Source organism: Nerophis lumbriciformis, linkage group LG10, assembly GCF_033978685.3.
Source record: "Nerophis lumbriciformis linkage group LG10, RoL_Nlum_v2.1, whole genome shotgun sequence".
NCBI classification, from domain to species: Eukaryota; Metazoa; Chordata; class Actinopteri; order Syngnathiformes; family Syngnathidae; genus Nerophis; species Nerophis lumbriciformis.
In genome coordinates this window covers 51,836,284-51,857,051 of record NC_084557.2, presented here as the reverse complement: position 1 = coordinate 51,857,051, position 20,768 = coordinate 51,836,284, and the positions used below count along the sequence as shown (strand labels likewise).

General features: G+C 42.6%; 1 protein-coding gene across 2 annotated transcripts in view; it reads left to right on the top strand.

Annotated features, from left to right (window-relative positions):
- LOC133612220 (mitochondrial 10-formyltetrahydrofolate dehydrogenase-like) overlaps nucleotides 1-20,768 on the top strand; it is a 144,199-nt gene that overhangs the window by 67,164 nt on the left and 56,267 nt on the right. For both annotated transcript variants that reach the window (XM_072913998.1, XM_072913999.1), the window contains exons 7-10: nucleotides 5,925-6,059; nucleotides 6,139-6,264; nucleotides 6,357-6,448; nucleotides 10,658-10,802. In XM_072913998.1, coding sequence (XP_072770099.1) covers nucleotides 5,925-6,059; nucleotides 6,139-6,264; nucleotides 6,357-6,448; nucleotides 10,658-10,802 — 498 coding nt within the window. The remainder of the gene's footprint in view (nucleotides 1-5,924; nucleotides 6,060-6,138; nucleotides 6,265-6,356; nucleotides 6,449-10,657; nucleotides 10,803-20,768) is intronic.

The following is a 20,768-nucleotide window of genomic DNA, read 5'->3' as shown; positions in this document are numbered from 1 at the left end:
GAGTTTTAAGATGGGACTTAAATGCTTCTACTGAGGTAGCATCTCTAATTGTTACCGGGAGGGCATTCCATAGTGCTGGAGCCCGAATAGAAAACGCTCTATAGCCCGCAGACTTTTTTTGGGCTCTGGGAATCACTAATAAGCCGGAGTTCTATGACACCTGTGAAGTGAAAACCATTTCAGGTGACTACCTCTTGAAGCTCATCGAGAGAATGCCAAGAGTGTTGCAAAGCAGTAATCTGTTACGTGTGGGTTTACGCAGCTTACTGCGAGGTTTGTTCTCCCGGGATGCAAACAGACCATTCCGGACAAAGCGTGCAGGAAAAAACATGATTTAATTCTCAAAACTCAAAAAGGTACAAAAACGGAAAATAAGCCGAAAGCACAAAGTGCTGATCGCACTTGGAGTTCAAGTAAATACTTAGTAGTGATGGGTTGATGAGGCGTCATGAAGCGTTTCGACACATTGCAAAACTGTACTGATACTGTGTCGATACTGTGTCACTAAATACTGACATCTGCTGGACATTAAAAATCCCTACAGGCAACCTATGGACCGACTCAACTGACACTGATTTTATGACCTAGTATATACAATAATATAAACCAAGTCATTGTATTTCATTCAGGATTATTTCATATCTTCATTTCAATAAAAATATATTTCTATCTTTTTTAGATACAGTCAATAAATAATGTGAACATGTATCATAACATGGAAATCTAAGAGAACATGTTGTGAATGAGGATGCTTGTGGACTGGGAATTTTTTTTTTTTTTACACATTTTTATTTAAAAAAAAACAGTTTTTCCGACGTATTACATTTTAGACGATTTCTCTTCTTAGTTATTATTTCTCCGGCTGTAGAAAAGAGCCGCTCACAGGGCACAGAGGAGGCGTCAGTGCGACACCGTTCGCGTATCGGTCACGTGACCGAGACAGCTCATGATCGGTCACGTGACTTTCTAAAAGCGGGGTTTTGCTCTATGAGCTCCACGCATGCGCCGATGCATCGGTGTTGCCGGACCCATCACTAATACTTAGCATTGACTACGGTCATAGAGAAGTTAGGAAACTGTGGCATGACATAAACATGACTTACATAGTCCAGGCATGAGACAAACAATGATGCCAGGCTGACCGACTGGCAAAGGCAAACTTAAATAATGCCTCTGATTAGTGCTCGGGAAGCAGGTGAGCGGGCGAGCACTAATCAGAGACAGGTGAACACAATGATTAGCGACAGGTGTGGTCCGAACAAATGAGGCAGGTGAAACTAATGAGTCGCCATGGTGACAAAACAAACAAGGAAGCGCATTCGGGAACTAAAGAAGTCCAAACCTAACAGAACATAACTAAACAAAACATGATCCGGACCACAGATCATGACATAATCAGAGCAAAGGGTGGCTATTTTGAAGAAACTAGAATATAAAACATGTTTTCAGTTATTTCACCTTTTTTTTGTTAAGTACATAAATCATTCATAGTTTTGATGTGACAATCTACAATGTAAATAGTCATGGAAATAAAGAAAATGCATTGAATGAGAAGGTGTGTCCAAAGTTTTGGCCTGTAATGTATATACAGGTAAAAGCCAGTAAATTAGAATATTTTGAAAAACTTGATTTATTTCAGTAATTGCATTCAAAAGGTGTAACTTGTACATTATATTTATTCATTGCACACAGACTGATGCATTCAAATGTTTATTTCATTTAATTTTGATGATTTGAAGTGGCAACAAATGAAAATCCAAAATTCCGTGTGTCACAAAATTAGAATATTACTTAAGGCTAATACAAAAAAGGGATTTTTAGAAATGTTGGCCAACTGAAAAGTATGAAAATGAAAAATATGAGCATGTACAATACTCAATACTTGGTTGGAGCTCCTTTTGCCTCAATTACTGCGTTAATGCGGCGTGGCATGGAGTCGATGAGTTTCTGGCACTGCTCAGGTGTTATGAGAGCCCAGGTTGCTCTGATAGTGGCCTTCAACTCTTCTGCGTTTTTGGGTCTGGCATTCTGCATCTTCCTTTTCACAATACCCCACAGATTTTCTATGGGGCTAAGGTCAGGGGAGTTGGCGGGCCAACTTAGAACAGAAATACCATGGTCCGTAAACCAGGCACGGGTAGATTTTGCGCTGTGTGCAGGCGCCAAGTCCTGTTGGAACTTGAAATTTCCATCTCCATAGAGCAGGTCAGCAGCAGGAAGCATGAAGTGCTCTAAAACTTGCTGGTAGACGGCTGCGTTGACCCTGGATCTCAGGAAACAGAGTGGACCGACACCAGCAGATGACATGGCACCCCAAACCATCACCCAACCATGCAAATTTTGCATTTCCTTTGGAAATCGAGGTCCCAGAGTCTGGAGGAAGACAGGAGAGGCACAGGATCCACGTTGCCTGAAGTCTAGTGTAAAGTTTCCACCATCAGTAATGGTTTGGGGTGCCTTGTCATCTGCTGGTGTCGGTCCACTCTGTTTCCTGAGATCCAGGGTCAACGCAGCCGTCTACCAGCAAGTTTTAGAGCACTTCATGCTTCCTGCTGCTGACCTGCTCTATGGAGATGGAGATTTCAAGTTCCAACAGGACTTGGCGCCTGCACACAGCGCAAAATCTACCCGTGCCTGGTTTACGGACCATGGTATTTCTGTTCTAAATTGGCCCGCCAACTCCCCTGACCTTAGCCCCATAGAAAATCTGTGGGGTATTGTGAAAAGGAAGATGCAGAATGCCAGACCCAAAAACGCAGAAGAGTTGAAGGCCACTATCAGAGCAACCTGGGCTCTCATAACACCTGAGCAGTGCCAGAAACTCATCGACTCCATGCCACGCCGCATTAACGCAGTAATTGAGGCAAAAGGAGCTCCAAGCAAGTATTGAGTATTGTACATGCTCATATTTTTCATTTTCATACTTTTCAGTTGGCCAACATTTCTAAAAATCCCTTTTTTGTATTAGCCTTAAGTAATATTCTAATTTTGTGACACACGGAATTTTGGATTTTCATTTGTTGCCACTTCAAATCATCAAAATTAAATGAAATAAACATTTGAATGCATCAGTCTGTGTGCAATGAATAAATATAATGTACAAGTTACACCTTTTGAATGCAATTACTGAAATAAATCAAGTTTTTCAAAATATTCTAATTTACTGGCTTTTACCTGTATTTGTTTACATCTTTGTTGACACCAATTACATATGATACCGATACGAGTACCAATGAATACCGGTATCAATGTATCAAGTATCAATGAGGAATATTGATATTGGTATCGATAAAGTCCGACAAATATACAATTCAGATGAAACTCAAAAGATTTGAATGTCATGCAAAAGTTAGTTCATTGCAGCAATTAGATTTACAAAGTGGAACTAATGTGTGACATAGGCTCATAACATGCAACTGAAGATATGTCAAGCCTTATTTTGATCTAATTTTGATAATCATGGCTTACAGTTTAAAAAACCTCAAATTGAAAATCTCAGAAAATTTTAGATTTTCAAAAAGTGTAAGCCATGATTATCAAAATGATCTAATCTAAAGTCTTGACATATCTCGCTTTGTATGTAATGACTTTGTATTACGGTACATATTAGTTTCACAATTTAGGTTTAATTAGACCCCCCGCGACCCCGAAAGGGACAAGCGGTAGAAAATGGATGAAAATGATGTACCGTATTCAGATTTTTGGAGTTTCACCTGTACATCCTTAACTATGACTACAGTAGACTGTTGACTTGTAACATTTCTCTATCTGCACCCAGTCAGTCACCCTTTATGGTTCCTCTGTTGACTTGTAACATTTCTCTATCTGCACCAGTCAGTCACCCTTTATGGTTCATCTGTTGACTTGTAACATTTCTCTATCTGCACCCAGTCAGTCACCCTTTATGGTTCATCTGTTGACTTGTAACATTTCTCTATCTGCACCAGTCAGTCACCCTTTATGGTTCATCTGTTGACTTGTAACATTTCTCTATCTGCACCCAGTCAGTCACCCTTTATGGTTCATCTGTTGACTTGTAACATTTCTCTATCTGCACCAGTCAGTCACCCTTTATGGTTCATCTGTTGACTTGTAACATTTCTCTATCTGCACCCAGTCAGTCACCCTTTATGGTTCATCTGTTGACTTGTAACATTTCTCTATCTGCACCCAGTCAGTCACCCTTTATGGTTCATCTGTTGACTTGTAACATTTCTCTATCTGCACCAGTCAGTCACCCTTTATGGTTCATCTGTTGACTTGTAACATTTCTCCATCTGCACCCAGTCAGTCACCCTTTATGGTTCATCTGTTGACTTGTAACATTTCTCTATCTGCACCAGTCAGTCACCCTTTATGGTTCATCTGTTGACTTGTAACATTTCTCTATCTGCACCAGTCAGTCACCCTTTATGGTTCCTCTGTTGACTTGTAACATTTCTCTATCTGCACCAGTCAGTCACCCTTTATGGTTCTTCTGTTGACTTGTAACATTTCTCCATCTGCACCAGTCAGTCACCCTTTATGGTTCATCTGTTGACTTGTAACATTTCTCTATCTGCACCCAGTCAGTCACCCTTTATGGTTCATCTGTTGACTTGTAACATTTCTCTATCTGCACCAGTCAGTCACCCTTTATGGTTCCTCTGTTGACTTGTAACATTTCTCTATCTGCACCAGTCAGTCACCCTTTATGGTTCTTCTGTTGACTTGTAACATTTCTCCATCTGCACCAGTCAGTCACCCTTTATGGTTCATCTGTTGACTTGTAACATTTCTCTATCTGCACCCAGTCAGTCACCCTTTATGGTTCATCTGTTGACTTGTAACATTTCTCTATCTGCACCAGTCAGTCACCCTTTATGGTTCATCTGTTGACTTGTAACATTTCTCTATCTGCACCCATCAGTCACCCTTTATGGTTCATCTGTTGACTTGTAACATTTCTCTATCTGCACCCAGTCAGTCACCCTTTATGGTTCATCTGTTGACTTGTAACATTTCTCCATCTGCACCAGTCAGTCACCCTTTATGGTTCATCTGTTGACTTGTAACATTTCTCTATCTGCACCCAGTCAGTCACCCTTTATGGTTCATCTGTTGACTTGTAACATTTCTCTATCTGCACCCAGTCAGTCACCCTTTATGGTTCATCTGTTGACTTGTAACATTTCTCTATCTGCACCAGTCAGTCACCCTTTATGGTTCATCTGTTGACTTGTAACATTTCTCTATCTGCACCAGTCAGTCACCCTTTATGGTTCATCTGTTGACTTGTAACATTTCTCTATCTGCACCCAGTCAGTCACCCTTTATGGTTCATCTGTTGACTTGTAACATTTCTCTATCTGCACCCAGTCAGTCACCCTTTATGGTTCATCTGTTGACTTGTAACATTTCTCCATCTGCACCCAGTCAGTCACCCTTTATGGTTCATCTGTTGACTTGTAACATTTCTCTATCTGCACCAGTCAGTCACCCTTTATGGTTCATCTGTTGACTTGTAACATTTCTCTATCTGCACCAGTCAGTCACCCTTTATGGTTCATCTGTTGACTTGTAACATTTCTCTATCTGCACCAGTCAGTCACCCTTTATGGTTCATCTGTTGACTTGTAACATTTCTCCATCTGCACCCAGTCAGTCACCCTTTATGGTTCATCTGTTGACTTGTAACATTTCTCTATCTACACCCAGTCAGTCACCCTTTATGGTTCATCTGTTGACTTGTAGCATTTCTCTATCTGCACCCAGTCAGTCACCCTTTATGGTTCATCGGTTGACTTGTAACATTTCTCTATCTGCACCCAGTCAGTCACCCTTTATGGTTCATCTGTTGACTTGTAACATTTCTCTATCTGCACCCAGTCAGTCACCCTTTATGGTTCATCTGTTGACTTGTAACATTTCTCTATCTGCACCAGTCAGTCACCCTTTATGGTTCATCAATGTTGCAAGGATCAATCCCGCCGGGTCAGCCGCTGGAAATAGAGGGAGCATCAAAGCCGAGCTTAGTGGCAAAGAATGGTCTTGTTCTACATGGAAGTGATGGGAAAGCAGTGAGTAGTACTGTATGTACTGTACTTGATGGAATAGTCCCATGCTGTTACTAATGCATGATTCTGGGTTCTTTTCCAGGTCCTGGTGAAGAATTTGCAGTTTGAAGATGGAAAAATGATCGCCGCGTCAAATTACTTTTCTAGTGGTGAAACTCAGCGTGTGGAATTAACTGACAGCGAACAAAGCATTGTGGAGGAGATGAAGGCAAGTTATTTATTTATTGCACTTTTTCCCATCAATTCACCTTCTTTTTGTCTCCATGCCTCAGCATTATTGGTCCTTCTTTTTCATCACAGAACATCTGGAAGGGCATCCTCAGCAACGTTGCAGTCATCGAGGACAACACTGACTTTTTCAAGTGTGGAGCTGCTTCTATGGATGTGGTCAGGTCAGTTGGAAGCACACACCAAGGGTGAAGGCACGATATCTTCAAGGGCTTTTTGTGATTGGACAGATTTGTGCACAGGGATGATGTATTTGAAGAATATTTGATCTGACAATATGGCATACTTGCCAACCCTCCCGGATTTTCCGGGACACTCCCGAAATTCAGCGCCTCTCCCGAAAACCTCCCAGGACAAATTTTCTCCCGAAATTCAGGTGGACTCAGGTCCATAATAACAAATATTTTATTTGAGTATTAACCCACAATATAAACAGCGTGCCTGCCCAATGACGTTATAACTGTAGAATGATGGAGGGCGAGTTCTTGGTTTCTTATGTGGGTTTATTGTTAGGCAGTTTCATTAACGTCCTCCCAGCGCGGTAACAACACACAACAACAGCAGTCACGTTTTCGTCTACCGTAAAGCAGTTCGTCTGCCGTAAACAGCAATGTTGTGACACTCTTAAACAGGACAATACTGCCATCTAGTGCATTTGATGAAAGCACTTTTGTGCGTGCCACGCAGCAATGCATCATCAGAGAGGGTGTTCAGCATGGTTCGAAAAATAGTGACAGAGAATAGAACAAGGATGGACAATTCAACCCTTAACTCAACAATGAGTAGATGAGTGTTATGTGTGTGTATATGTGTAAATAAATGAACACTGAAATTCAAGTATTTATTTTATATATTGTATATATATATATACATATATATATATATATATATATATATATATATATATATATATATATATATATATATATATATATATAATAAAATAAATATATATATATGTATATATATATATATAATAAAATACATATATATATATACGTATATACATATATATATATATATATATATATATATATATATATATATATATATATATATATATATATATATATTATCTATATATATATGAAATACTTGATTTGGTGAATTCTGGCTGTAAATATACTCCTCCCCTTTTAGCCACGCCCCCATCCCACCCCGACCACGCCCACCCCCACCCCCCTCACCCCACCTCCCGAAATCGGAGGTCTCAAGGTTGGCAAGTATGCAATATGGTACAGTGGAACCTGCCTATTAGGGGTACCCTTATCCGATATTGATATCAGTTTGATATTACCAATAAAACAAGTATATCGAATGATACCTGCTTATCTGTGATATCATTTCCGAAACAAGCAGTCCTGTGTTTACTTGTGCAAAGCTGGTTAACATCTGAACATCCTCCAGCAAGCACCGAATGTTGCTCTTTTCTTGTATTTAAGTCAAGTCGTTTACAAAAGGTAAACCTTGTATTCTATACTGTAAGCTGTAGGAGCCAGCAGCTACACAACAGCTAAGCACACAAGCGAGAACTACTGTACACTCTCAAAACATGTGTCATATCATTCTAGTTGCATATTACAATATTTACACATACAAAGCAGGGTTTGATGGGCAAACTACGGCCTGGGGGCCACATCTGGCCGGTTGCTCTTTTTAATCCGCTCCGCCAAATATTGGAACAAGATTAGGCAAAAGTCTGTTTTGAGAATTGCCACAACAAAACTGATACTAGCTGAATCCATGTTGTGTCCTTCACTTCACCCTTGCTCCTGATGGCTCGTGGTTAGCGTCCGCTAGAGATGCGCGGTTTGCGACACAACCGCGGAGTTCGCGGATTATCCGCGGGTCGGGCGGTTGAAATAAAAAAAAATTAGATTTTATCCGCGGGTCGGGTCGGAAGGTTCAAATAAAAAAAAAATTAGATTTTAAATAGATTCAGGCGGGTGGCAGTTAAACCAATTGGGAAATATATATACATAGTTAAATGTTGTTACCCACATACGAAAAACGAGCAGGCACCTGCAGCATATGCCACAACAGAAGAAGAAAAAAAAAAGAGATGGCAACGCCGGCAGCAAACGTGGTACGCGACAAACTAAAAAAGGGAATACTAAAGACCAGGGGAAAAAAAGGCCAGAAAAGTTCAGCGTGGACTCGTTTTTACGAGGTTGTAAATCAGGATGATAGTAATGCTGGCTATGTGATTTGCAAGAGCTGCGACGCTGTTTATGTCTACGACAGTCACAAAACCGGGACATCTAACATGGTGCATCACATTTGTGCAAAACCCCGAATCTCCACAAACACCCTGAGCATGAGCAGTTTCGTCCGCCGTGATTCCAGAAGAGTGCCACAGGATGTTAAAACAAGATAGAACGCAGCTGCCTGCAGCAGTTTGAGTGGCGCGAGCGCGCTTGGAGGTGCGCTCAGCGCGGCTCCCAGATGATTGCGCACTGGTGTGCGTCTGGGCCGTGACAGCGTGGCACGCATTGAATGTCTCTGCTGCATTGGATCAGTCTCCTTTCTTTAACAGGCAAAAGCTTTATAACGTCACTAATGCCTTGCATCGTCTATATTAGATATATAACAACGGGCGGGTGCGGTTTTGATTAAATGTTAGTTCGGGTGGATGGCGGATGGTTGACGACTTTTGTGATGCGGTTGCGGATGAAATAATTGCCTATCTGCGCATCTCTAGCGCCCGCCCTCAGTGTCTGAATGTGTGTGTGAATGGGTGAATGTGTGTGTGAATGGGTGAATGTGTGTGTGTGTGAATGGATGAATGTGTGTGTGAATGGATGAATGTGTGTGTGAATGGGTGAATGTGTGTGTGAATGGGTGAATGTGTGTGTGAATGGGTGAATGTGTGTGTGTGTGAATGGGTGAATGTGTGTGTGAATGTGTGAATGTGTGTGTGATGTGAAGCGCTTTGAGAATGATTCCAGGTATAGTAAAGTTGTATATACAGGTAAAAGCCAGTAAATTAGAATATTTTGAAAAACTTGATTTATTTCAGTAATTGCATTCAAAAGGTGTAACTTGTACATTATATTTATTCATTGCACACAGACTGATGCATTCAAATGTTTATTTCATTTAATTTTGATGATTTGAAGTGGCAACAAATGAAAATCCAAAATGCAGGTCAGCAGCAGGAAGCATGAAGTGCTCTAAAACTTGCTGGTAGACGGCTGCGTTGACCCTGGATCTCAGGAAACAGAGTGGACCGACACCAGCAGATGACATGGCACCCCAAACCATCACTGATGGTGGAAACTTTACACTAGACTTCAGGCAACGTGGATCCTGTGCCTCTCCTGTCTTCCTCCAGACTCTGGGACCTCGATTTCCAAAGGAAATGCAAAATTTGCATGGTTGGGTGATGGTTTGGGGTGCCATGTCATCTGCTGGTGTCGGTCCACTCTGTTTCCTGAGATCCAGGGTCAACGCAGCCGTCTACCAGCAAGTTTTAGAGCACTTCATGCTTCCTGCTGCTGACCTGCTCTATGGAGATGGAGATTTCAAGTTCCAACAGGACTTGGCGCCTGCACACAGCGCAAAATCTACCCGTGCCTGGTTTACGGACCATGGTATTTCTGTTCTAAATTGGCCCGCCAACTCCCCTGACCTTAGCCCCATAGAAAATCTGTGGGGTATTGTGAAAAGGAAGATGCAGAATGCCAGACCCAAAAACGCAGAAGAGTTGAAGGCCACTATCAGAGCAACCTGGGCTCTCATAACACCTGAGCAGTGCCAGAAACTCATCGACTCCATGCCACGCCGCATTAACGCAGTAATTGAGGCAAAAGGAGCTCCAACCAAGTATTGAGTATTGTACATGCTCATATTTTTCATTTTCATACTTTTCAGTTGGCCAACATTTCTAAAAATCCCTTTTTTGTATTAGCCTTAAGTAATACTCTAATTTTGTGACACACGGAATTTTGGATTTTCATTTGTTGCCACTTCAAATCATCAAAATTAAATGAAATAAACATTTGAATGCATCAGTCTGTGTGCAATGAATAAATATAATGTACAAGTTACACCTTTTGAATGCAATTACTGAAATAAATCAAGTTTTTCTAAATATTCTAATTTACTGGCTTTTACCTGTAAATGCAGAACCTTTACTATTTAGGTGAAATATTGATACGAATAAGGAATTTAACCACAAAGGTTTGTCCATAAATATGTTGTTAGCCTTTTTATTTCATCACAAATGACATCACACTACCACCACATTGAAAGAATACTACTGCTCTTTTTTGTCTAGATTAGAAGATGTGTTTGTAGAAGTGCTCCATGTGTAGATGATGTTAATGAAACATGACGTGACTTGTGAACTAATCAGTAGCTTCTGAACTTAGGTTGGTGGAGGAAGTGAAGCAGCGGGCTGGTGTCCTCCTTCAAAATGAGGATGTTTACATGGCTACCACCTTCCAGGACTTTGTTCAGATGCTGGTTCGTAAGCTGAGAGGTGAAGAAGAAAAGAATGATCTGGTCATTGACTATGTAAGTCTGCAACACAACGTCATCTTGATGTTTCAGTGGATACGCTTCATCTTCTAAATCAGGAGTCATAAAAATGTTGGACCCCAGTCCAAAGACAGATGCCAAGTCCTCAATGGATCAGGACCTGTCCTTGACAAATGATTGACGTCTTTGATGATATTTATTATATTTGTGACCAAGGGTCTTGTTAAATGGCTTCTGATGGTGGTGTAAGCTCAGTACGAAGAAAAGATGGCAGCCGCAACTCGGGAGCTCCTTGTATTTACCCTCGTACACAGTACAGTAGGCTCCAGCACACTTGTCCAGTCTCCACAATATTTACCCTCGTACACAATTACAGTAGGCTCCAGCACATTTTTCCAGTCTCCACAATATCTACCCTCGTACACAGTACAGTAGGCTCCAGCACTTGTCCAGTCTCCACAATATTTACCCTCGTACACAGTACAGTAGGCTCCAGCACACTTTTCCAGTCTCCACTATATTTACCCTCGTACACAGTACAGTAGGCTCCAGCACACTTTTCCAGTCTCCATAATATCTACCCTCGTACACAATTACAGTAGGCTCCAGCACACTTTTCCAGTCTCCACAATATTTACCCTCGTACACAGTACAGTAGGCTCCAGCACACTTTTCCAGTCTCCATAATATCTACCCTCGTACACAATTACAGTAGGCTCCAGCACACTTGTCCAGTCTCCACAATATTTACCCTCGTACACAGTACAGTAGGCTCCAGCACACTTTTCCAGTCTCCACTATATTTACCCTCGTACACAATTACAGTAGGCTCCAGCACACTTTTCCAGTCTCCACAATATCTACCCTCGTACACAATTACAGTAGGCTCCAGCACATTTTTCCAGTCTCCACAATATTTACCCTCGTACACAATTACAGTAGGCTCCAGCACACTTTTCCAGTCTCCACAATATCTACCCTCGTACACAATTACAGTAGGCTCCAGCACACTTTTCCAGTCTCCACAATATTTACCCTCGTACACAGTACAGTAGGCTCCAGCACACTTTTCCAGTCTCCACAATATTTACCCTCATACACAGTACAGTAGGCTCCAGCACACTTTTCCAGTCTCCACAATATTTACCCTCGTACACAGTACAGTAGGCTCCAGCACACTTGTCCAGTCTCCACAATATTTACCCTCGTACACAGTACAGTAGGCTCCAGCACACTTTTCCAGTCTCCACAATATCTACCCTCGTACACAATTACAGTAGGCTCCAGCACACTTTTCCAGTCTCCACAATATTTACCCTCGTACACAGTACAGTAGGCTCCAGCACACTTTTCCAGTCTCCACTATATTTACCCTCGTACACAGTACAGTAGGCTCCAGCACACTTGTCCAGTCTCCACAATATTTACCCTCGTACACAGTACAGTAGGCTCCAGCACACTTTTCCAGTCTCCACAATATTTACCCTCGTACACAATTACAGTAGGCTCCAGCACACTTTTCCAGTCTCCACAATATTTACCCTCGTACACAGTACAGTAGGCTCCAGCACACTTGTCCAGTCTCCACTATATTTACCCTCGTACACAGTACAGTAGGCTCCAGCACACTTGTCCAGTCTCCACAATATTTACCCTCGTACACAGTACAGTAGGCTCCAGCACACTTTTCCAGTCTCCACAATATTTACCCTCGTACACAATTACAGTAGGCTCCAGCACACTTGTCCAGTCTCCACTATATTTACCCTCGTACACAATTACAGTAGGCTCCAGCACACTTTTCCAGTCTCCACAATATTTACCCTTGTACACAGTACAGTAGGCTCCAGCACACTTTTCCAGTCTCCACTATATTTACCCTCGTACACAGTACAGTAGGCTCCAGCACACTTGTCCAGTCTCCACAATATTTACCCTCGTACACAGTACAGTAGGGTCCAGCACACTTTTCCAGTCTCCACAATATCTACCCTCGTACACAATTACAGTAGGCTCCAGCACACTTTTCCAGTCTCCACAATATTTACCCTCGTACACAGTACAGTAGGCTCCAGCACACTTTTCCAGTCTCCACTATATTTACCCTCGTACACAGTACAGTAGGCTCCAGCACACTTTTCCAGTCTCCACAATATTTACCCTCGTACACAATTACAGTAGGCTCCAGCACACTTTTCCAGTCCCCACAATATTTACCCTCGTACACAGTACAGTAGGCTCCAGCACACTTTTCCAGTCTCCACAATATTTACCCTCGTACACAGTACAGTAGGCTCCAGCACACTTGTCCAGTCTCCACAATATCTACCCTCGTACACAATTACAGTAGGCTCCAGCACACTTTTCCAGTCTCCACAATATTTACCCTCGTACACAGTACAGTAGGCTCCAGCACACTTTTCCAGTCTCCACTATATTTACCCTCGTACACAGTACAGTAGGCTCCAGCACACTTTTCCAGTCTCCACAATATTTACCCTCGTACACAGTACAGTAGGCTCCAGCACACTTTTCCAGTCTCCACTATATTTACCCTCGTACACAATTACAGTAGGCTCCAGCACACTTTTCCAGTCTCCACAATATCTACCCTCGTACACAATTACAGTAGGCTCCAGCACACTTTTCCAGTCTCCACAATATTTACCCTCGTACACAGTACAGTAGGCTCCAGCACACTTTTCCAGTCTCCACTATATTTACCCTCGTACACAGTACAGTAGGCTCCAGCACACTTTTCCAGTCTCCACTATATTTACCCTCGTACACAGTACAGTAGGCTCCAGCACACTTGTCCAGTCTCCACAATATTTACCCTCGTACACAATTACAGTAGGCTCCAGCACACTTGTCCAGTCTCCACAATATTTACCCTCGTACACAGTACAGTAGGCTCCAGCACACTTTTCCAGTCTCCACAATATTTACCCTCGTACACAATTACAGTAGGCTCCAGCACACTTTTCCAGTCTCCACAATATCTACCCTCGTACACAATTACAGTAGGCTCCAGCACACTTTTCCAGTCTCCACAATATTTACCCTCGTACACAATTACAGTAGGCTCCAGCACACTTTTCCAGTCTCCACAATATTTACCCTCGTACACAGTACAGTAGGCTCCAGCACACTTTTCCAGTCTCCACAATATCTACCCTCGTACACAATTACAGTAGGCTCCAGCACACTTTTCCAGTCTCCACAATATTTACCCTCGTACACAGTACAGTAGGCTCCAGCACACTTTTCCAGTCTCCACTATATTTACCCTCGTACACAGTACAGTAGGCTCCAGCACACTTGTCCAGTCTCCACAATATTTACCCTCGTACACAGTACAGTAGGCTCCAGCACACTTTTCCAGTCTCCACTATATTTACCCTCGTACACAATTACAGTAGGCTCCAGCACATTTTTCCAGTCTCCACAATATCTACCCTCGTACACAGTACAGTAGGCTCCAGCACTTGTCCAGTCTCCACAATATTTACCCTCGTACACAGTACAGTAGGCTCCAGCACACTTTTCCAGTCTCCACTATATTTACCCTCGTACACAGTACAGTAGGCTCCAGCACACTTTTCCAGTCTCCATAATATCTACCCTCGTACACAATTACAGTAGGCTCCAGCACACTTTTCCAGTCTCCACAATATTTACCCTCGTACACAGTACAGTAGGCTCCAGCACACTTTTCCAGTCTCCATAATATCTACCCTCGTACACAATTACAGTAGGCTCCAGCACACTTGTCCAGTCTCCACAATATTTACCCTCGTACACAGTACAGTAGGCTCCAGCACACTTTTCCAGTCTCCACTATATTTACCCTCGTACACAATTACAGTAGGCTCCAGCACACTTTTCCAGTCTCCACAATATCTACCCTCGTACACAATTACAGTAGGCTCCAGCACATTTTTCCAGTCTCCACAATATTTACCCTCGTACACAATTACAGTAGGCTCCAGCACACTTTTCCAGTCTCCACAATATCTACCCTCGTACACAATTACAGTAGGCTCCAGCACACTTTTCCAGTCTCCACAATATTTACCCTCGTACACAGTACAGTAGGCTCCAGCACACTTTTCCAGTCTCCACAATATTTACCCTCATACACAGTACAGTAGGCTCCAGCACACTTTTCCAGTCTCCACAATATTTACCCTCGTACACAGTACAGTAGGCTCCAGCACACTTGTCCAGTCTCCACAATATTTACCCTCGTACACAGTACAGTAGGCTCCAGCACACTTTTCCAGTCTCCACAATATCTACCCTCGTACACAATTACAGTAGGCTCCAGCACACTTTTCCAGTCTCCACAATATTTACCCTCGTACACAGTACAGTAGGCTCCAGCACACTTTTCCAGTCTCCACTATATTTACCCTCGTACACAGTACAGTAGGCTCCAGCACACTTGTCCAGTCTCCACAATATTTACCCTCGTACACAGTACAGTAGGCTCCAGCACACTTTTCCAGTCTCCACAATATTTACCCTCGTACACAATTACAGTAGGCTCCAGCACACTTTTCCAGTCTCCACAATATTTACCCTCGTACACAGTACAGTAGGCTCCAGCACACTTGTCCAGTCTCCACTATATTTACCCTCGTACACAGTACAGTAGGCTCCAGCACACTTGTCCAGTCTCCACAATATTTACCCTCGTACACAGTACAGTAGGCTCCAGCACACTTTTCCAGTCTCCACAATATTTACCCTCGTACACAATTACAGTAGGCTCCAGCACACTTGTCCAGTCTCCACTATATTTACCCTCGTACACAATTACAGTAGGCTCCAGCACACTTTTCCAGTCTCCACAATATTTACCCTTGTACACAGTACAGTAGGCTCCAGCACACTTTTCCAGTCTCCACTATATTTACCCTCGTACACAGTACAGTAGGCTCCAGCACACTTGTCCAGTCTCCACAATATTTACCCTCGTACACAGTACAGTAGGGTCCAGCACACTTTTCCAGTCTCCACAATATCTACCCTCGTACACAATTACAGTAGGCTCCAGCACACTTTTCCAGTCTCCACAATATTTACCCTCGTACACAGTACAGTAGGCTCCAGCACACTTTTCCAGTCTCCACTATATTTACCCTCGTACACAGTACAGTAGGCTCCAGCACACTTTTCCAGTCTCCACAATATTTACCCTCGTACACAATTACAGTAGGCTCCAGCACACTTTTCCAGTCCCCACAATATTTACCCTCGTACACAGTACAGTAGGCTCCAGCACACTTTTCCAGTCTCCACAATATTTACCCTCGTACACAGTACAGTAGGCTCCAGCACACTTGTCCAGTCTCCACAATATCTACCCTCGTACACAATTACAGTAGGCTCCAGCACACTTTTCCAGTCTCCACAATATTTACCCTCGTACACAGTACAGTAGGCTCCAGCACACTTTTCCAGTCTCCACTATATTTACCCTCGTACACAGTACAGTAGGCTCCAGCACACTTTTCCAGTCTCCACAATATTTACCCTCGTACACAGTACAGTAGGCTCCAGCACACTTTTCCAGTCTCCACTATATTTACCCTCGTACACAATTACAGTAGGCTCCAGCACACTTTTCCAGTCTCCACAATATCTACCCTCGTACACAATTACAGTAGGCTCCAGCACACTTTTCCAGTCTCCACAATATTTACCCTCGTACACAGTACAGTAGGCTCCAGCACACTTTTCCAGTCTCCACTATATTTACCCTCGTACACAGTACAGTAGGCTCCAGCACACTTTTCCAGTCTCCACTATATTTACCCTCGTACACAGTACAGTAGGCTCCAGCACACTTGTCCAGTCTCCACAATATTTACCCTCGTACACAATTACAGTAGGCTCCAGCACACTTGTCCAGTCTCCACAATATTTACCCTCGTACACAGTACAGTAGGCTCCAGCACACTTTTCCAGTCTCCACAATATTTACCCTCGTACACAATTACAGTAGGCTCCAGCACACTTTTCCAGTCTCCACAATATCTACCCTCGTACACAATTACAGTAGGCTCCAGCACACTTTTCCAGTCTCCACAATATTTACCCTCGTACACAATTACAGTAGGCTCCAGCACACTTTTCCAGTCTCCACAATATTTACCCTCGTACACAGTACAGTAGGCTCCAGCACACTTTTCCAGTCTCCACAATATCTACCCTCGTACACAATTACAGTAGGCTCCAGCACACTTTTCCAGTCTCCACAATATTTACCCTCGTACACAGTACAGTAGGCTCCAGCACACTTTTCCAGTCTCCACTATATTTACCCTCGTACACAGTACAGTAGGCTCCAGCACACTTGTCCAGTCTCCACAATATTTACCCTCGTACACAGTACAGTAGGCTCCAGCACACTTTTCCAGTCTCCACTATATTTACCCTCGTACACAGTACAGTAGGCTCCAGCACACTTGTCCAGTCTCCACAATATTTACCCTCGTACACAGTACAGTAGGCTCCAGCACACTTTTCCAGTCTCCACAATATTTACCCTCGTACACAGTACAGTAGGCTCCAGCACACTTTTCCAGTCTCCACAATATCTACCCTCGTACACAATTACAGTAGGCTCCAGCACACTTGTCCAGTCTCCACAATATTTACCCTCGTACACAGTACAGTAGGCTCCAGCACACTTTTCCAGTCTCCACTATATTTACCCTCGTACACAGTACAGTAGGCTCCAGCACACTTGTCCAGTCTCCACTATATTTACCCTCGTACACAGTACAGTAGGCTCCAGCACACTTGTCCAGTCTCCACAATATTTACCCTCGTACACAGTACAGTAGGCTCCAGCACACTTGTCCAGTCTCCACAATATTTACCCTCGTACACAATTACAGTAGGCTCCAGCACACTTTTCCAGTCTCCACAATATCTACCCTCGTACACAATTACAGTAGGCTCCAGCACACTTTTCCAGTCTCCACAATATTTACCCTCGTACACAGTACAGTAGGCTCCAGCACACTTTTCCAGTCTCCACTATATTTACCCTCGTACACAATACAGTAGGCTCCAGCACACTTCAAAATGCTACTTATTGGCTGTTTGCTCCTGCTACAAAAAGGTGCAAGTACAAAAAGTATGGCATGAAAACAGAGCCAAAGTCATCGGGTATAAAAAACACTCCAATCTGGGAAACGGTTTCTATGGTAACAGTCTGCGTTTTTTTATGCGCGCAAATTTTGTCACGGTTCATTGCGATAAAGTACAGTTTGTCTGTACTTTCTTGCTGCTCAAAGTGGACTATGGACTGGACTCTCACACTATTATGTTAGATCCACTATGGACTGGACTCTCACACTATTATGTTAGATCCACTATGGACTGGACTCTCACACTATTATGTTAGATCCACTATGGACTGGACTCTCACTATTATGTTAGATCCACTACGGACTAGACTCTCACACTATTATGTTGTATCAACTATGGACTGGACTCTCACACTATTATGTTAGATCCACTATGGACTGGACTCTCACACTATTATGTTGGATCAACTATGGACTGGACTCTCACTATTATGTTAGATCCACTACGGACTAGACTCTCACACTATTATGTTGTATCAACTATGGACTGGACTCTCACACTATTATGTTAGATCCACTATGGACTGGACTCTCACACTATTATGTTAGATCCACTATGGACTGGACTCTCAGTATTATGTTAGATCCACTATGGACTGGACTCTCACACTATTATGTTAGATCCACTATGGACTGGACTCTCAGTATTATGTTAGATCCACTATGGACTGGACTCTCACTATTATGTTAGATCCACTATGGACTGGACTCTCACACTATTATGTTGGATCAACTATGGACTGGACTCTCACTATTATGTTAGATCCACTATGGACTGGACTCTCACACTATTATGTTAGATCCACTATGGACTGGACTCTCACACTATTATGTTGGATCAACTATGGACTGGACTCTCACTATTATGTTAGATCCACTATGGACTCGACTCTCACACTATTATGTTAGATCCACTATGGACTGGACTCTCACACTATTATGTTAGATCCACTATGGACTGGACTCTCACACTATTATGTTAGATCCACTATGGACTGGACTCTCACACTATTATGTTAGATCCACTATGGACTGGACTCTCAGTATTATGTTAGATCCACTATGGACTGGACTCTCACACTATTATGTTAGATCCACTATGGACTGGACTCTCACACTATTATGTTAGATCCACTATGGACTGGACTCTCACACTATTATGTTAGATCCACTATGGACTGGACTCTCACACTATTATGTTAGATCCACTATGGACTGGACTCTCACTATTATGTTAGATCCACTACGGACTAGACTCTCACACTATTATGTTGTATCAACTATGGACTGGACTCTCACACTATTATGTTAGATCCACTATGGACTGGACTCTCACACTATTATGTTGGATCAACTATGGACTGGACTCTCACTATTATGTTAGATCCACTACGGACTAGACTCTCACACTATTATGTTGTATCAACTATGGACTGGACTCTCACACTATTATGTTAGATCCACTATGGACTGGACTCTCACACTATTATGTTAGATCCACTATGGACTGGACTCTCAGTATTATGTTAGATCCACTATGGACTGGACTCTCACACTATTATGTTGGATCAACTATGGACTGGACTCTCACTATTATGTTAGATCCACTATGGACTGGACTCTCACACTATTATGTTAGATCCACTATGGACTGGACTCTCACACTATTATGTTGGATCAACTATGGACTGGACTCTCACTATTATGTTAGATCCACTATGGACTCGACTCTCACACTATTATGTTAGATCCACTATGGACTGGACTCTCACACTATTATGTTAGATCCACTATGGACTGGACTCTCACACTATTATGTTAGATCCACTATGGACTGGACTCTCACACTATTATGTTAGATCCACTATGGACTGGACTCTCAGTATTATGTTAGATCCACTATGGACTGGACTCTCACACTATTATGTTAGATCCACTATGGACTGGACTCTCACACTATTATGTTAGATCCACTATGGACTGGACTCTCACACTATTATGTTAGATCCACTATGGACTGGACTCTCACACTATTATGTTAGATCCACTATGGACTGGACTCTCACTATTATGTTAGATCCACTACGGATTAGACTCTCACACTATTATGTTGTATCAACTATGGACTGGACTCTCACACTATTATGTTAGATCCACTATGGACTGGACTCTCACACTATTATGTTGGATCAACTATGGACTGGACTCTCACTATTATGTTAGATCCACTACGGACTAGACTCTCACACTATTATGTTGTATCAACTATGGACTGGACTCTCACACTATTATGTTAGATCCACTATGGACTGGACTCTCACACTATTATGTTAGATCCACTATGGACTGGACTCTCAGTATTATGTTAGATCCACTATGGACTGGACTCTCACACTATTATGTTGGATCAACTATGGACTGGACTCTCACTATTATGTTAGATCCACTATGGACTGGACTCTCACACTATTATGTTAGATCCACTATGGACTGGACTCTCACACTATTATGTTGGATCAACTATGGACTGGACTCTCACTATTATGTTAGATCCACTATGGACTCGACTCTCACACTATTATGTTAGATCCACTATGGACTGGACTCTCACACTATTATGTTAGATCCACTATGGACTGGACTCTCACACTATTATGTTAGATCCACTATGGACTGGACTCTCACACTATTATGTTAGATCCACTATGGACTGGACTCTCAGTATTATGTTAGATCCACTATGGACTGGACTCTCACACTATTATGTTAGATCCACTATGGACTGGACTCTCACACTATTATGTTGGATCAACTATGGACTGGACTCTCACACTAT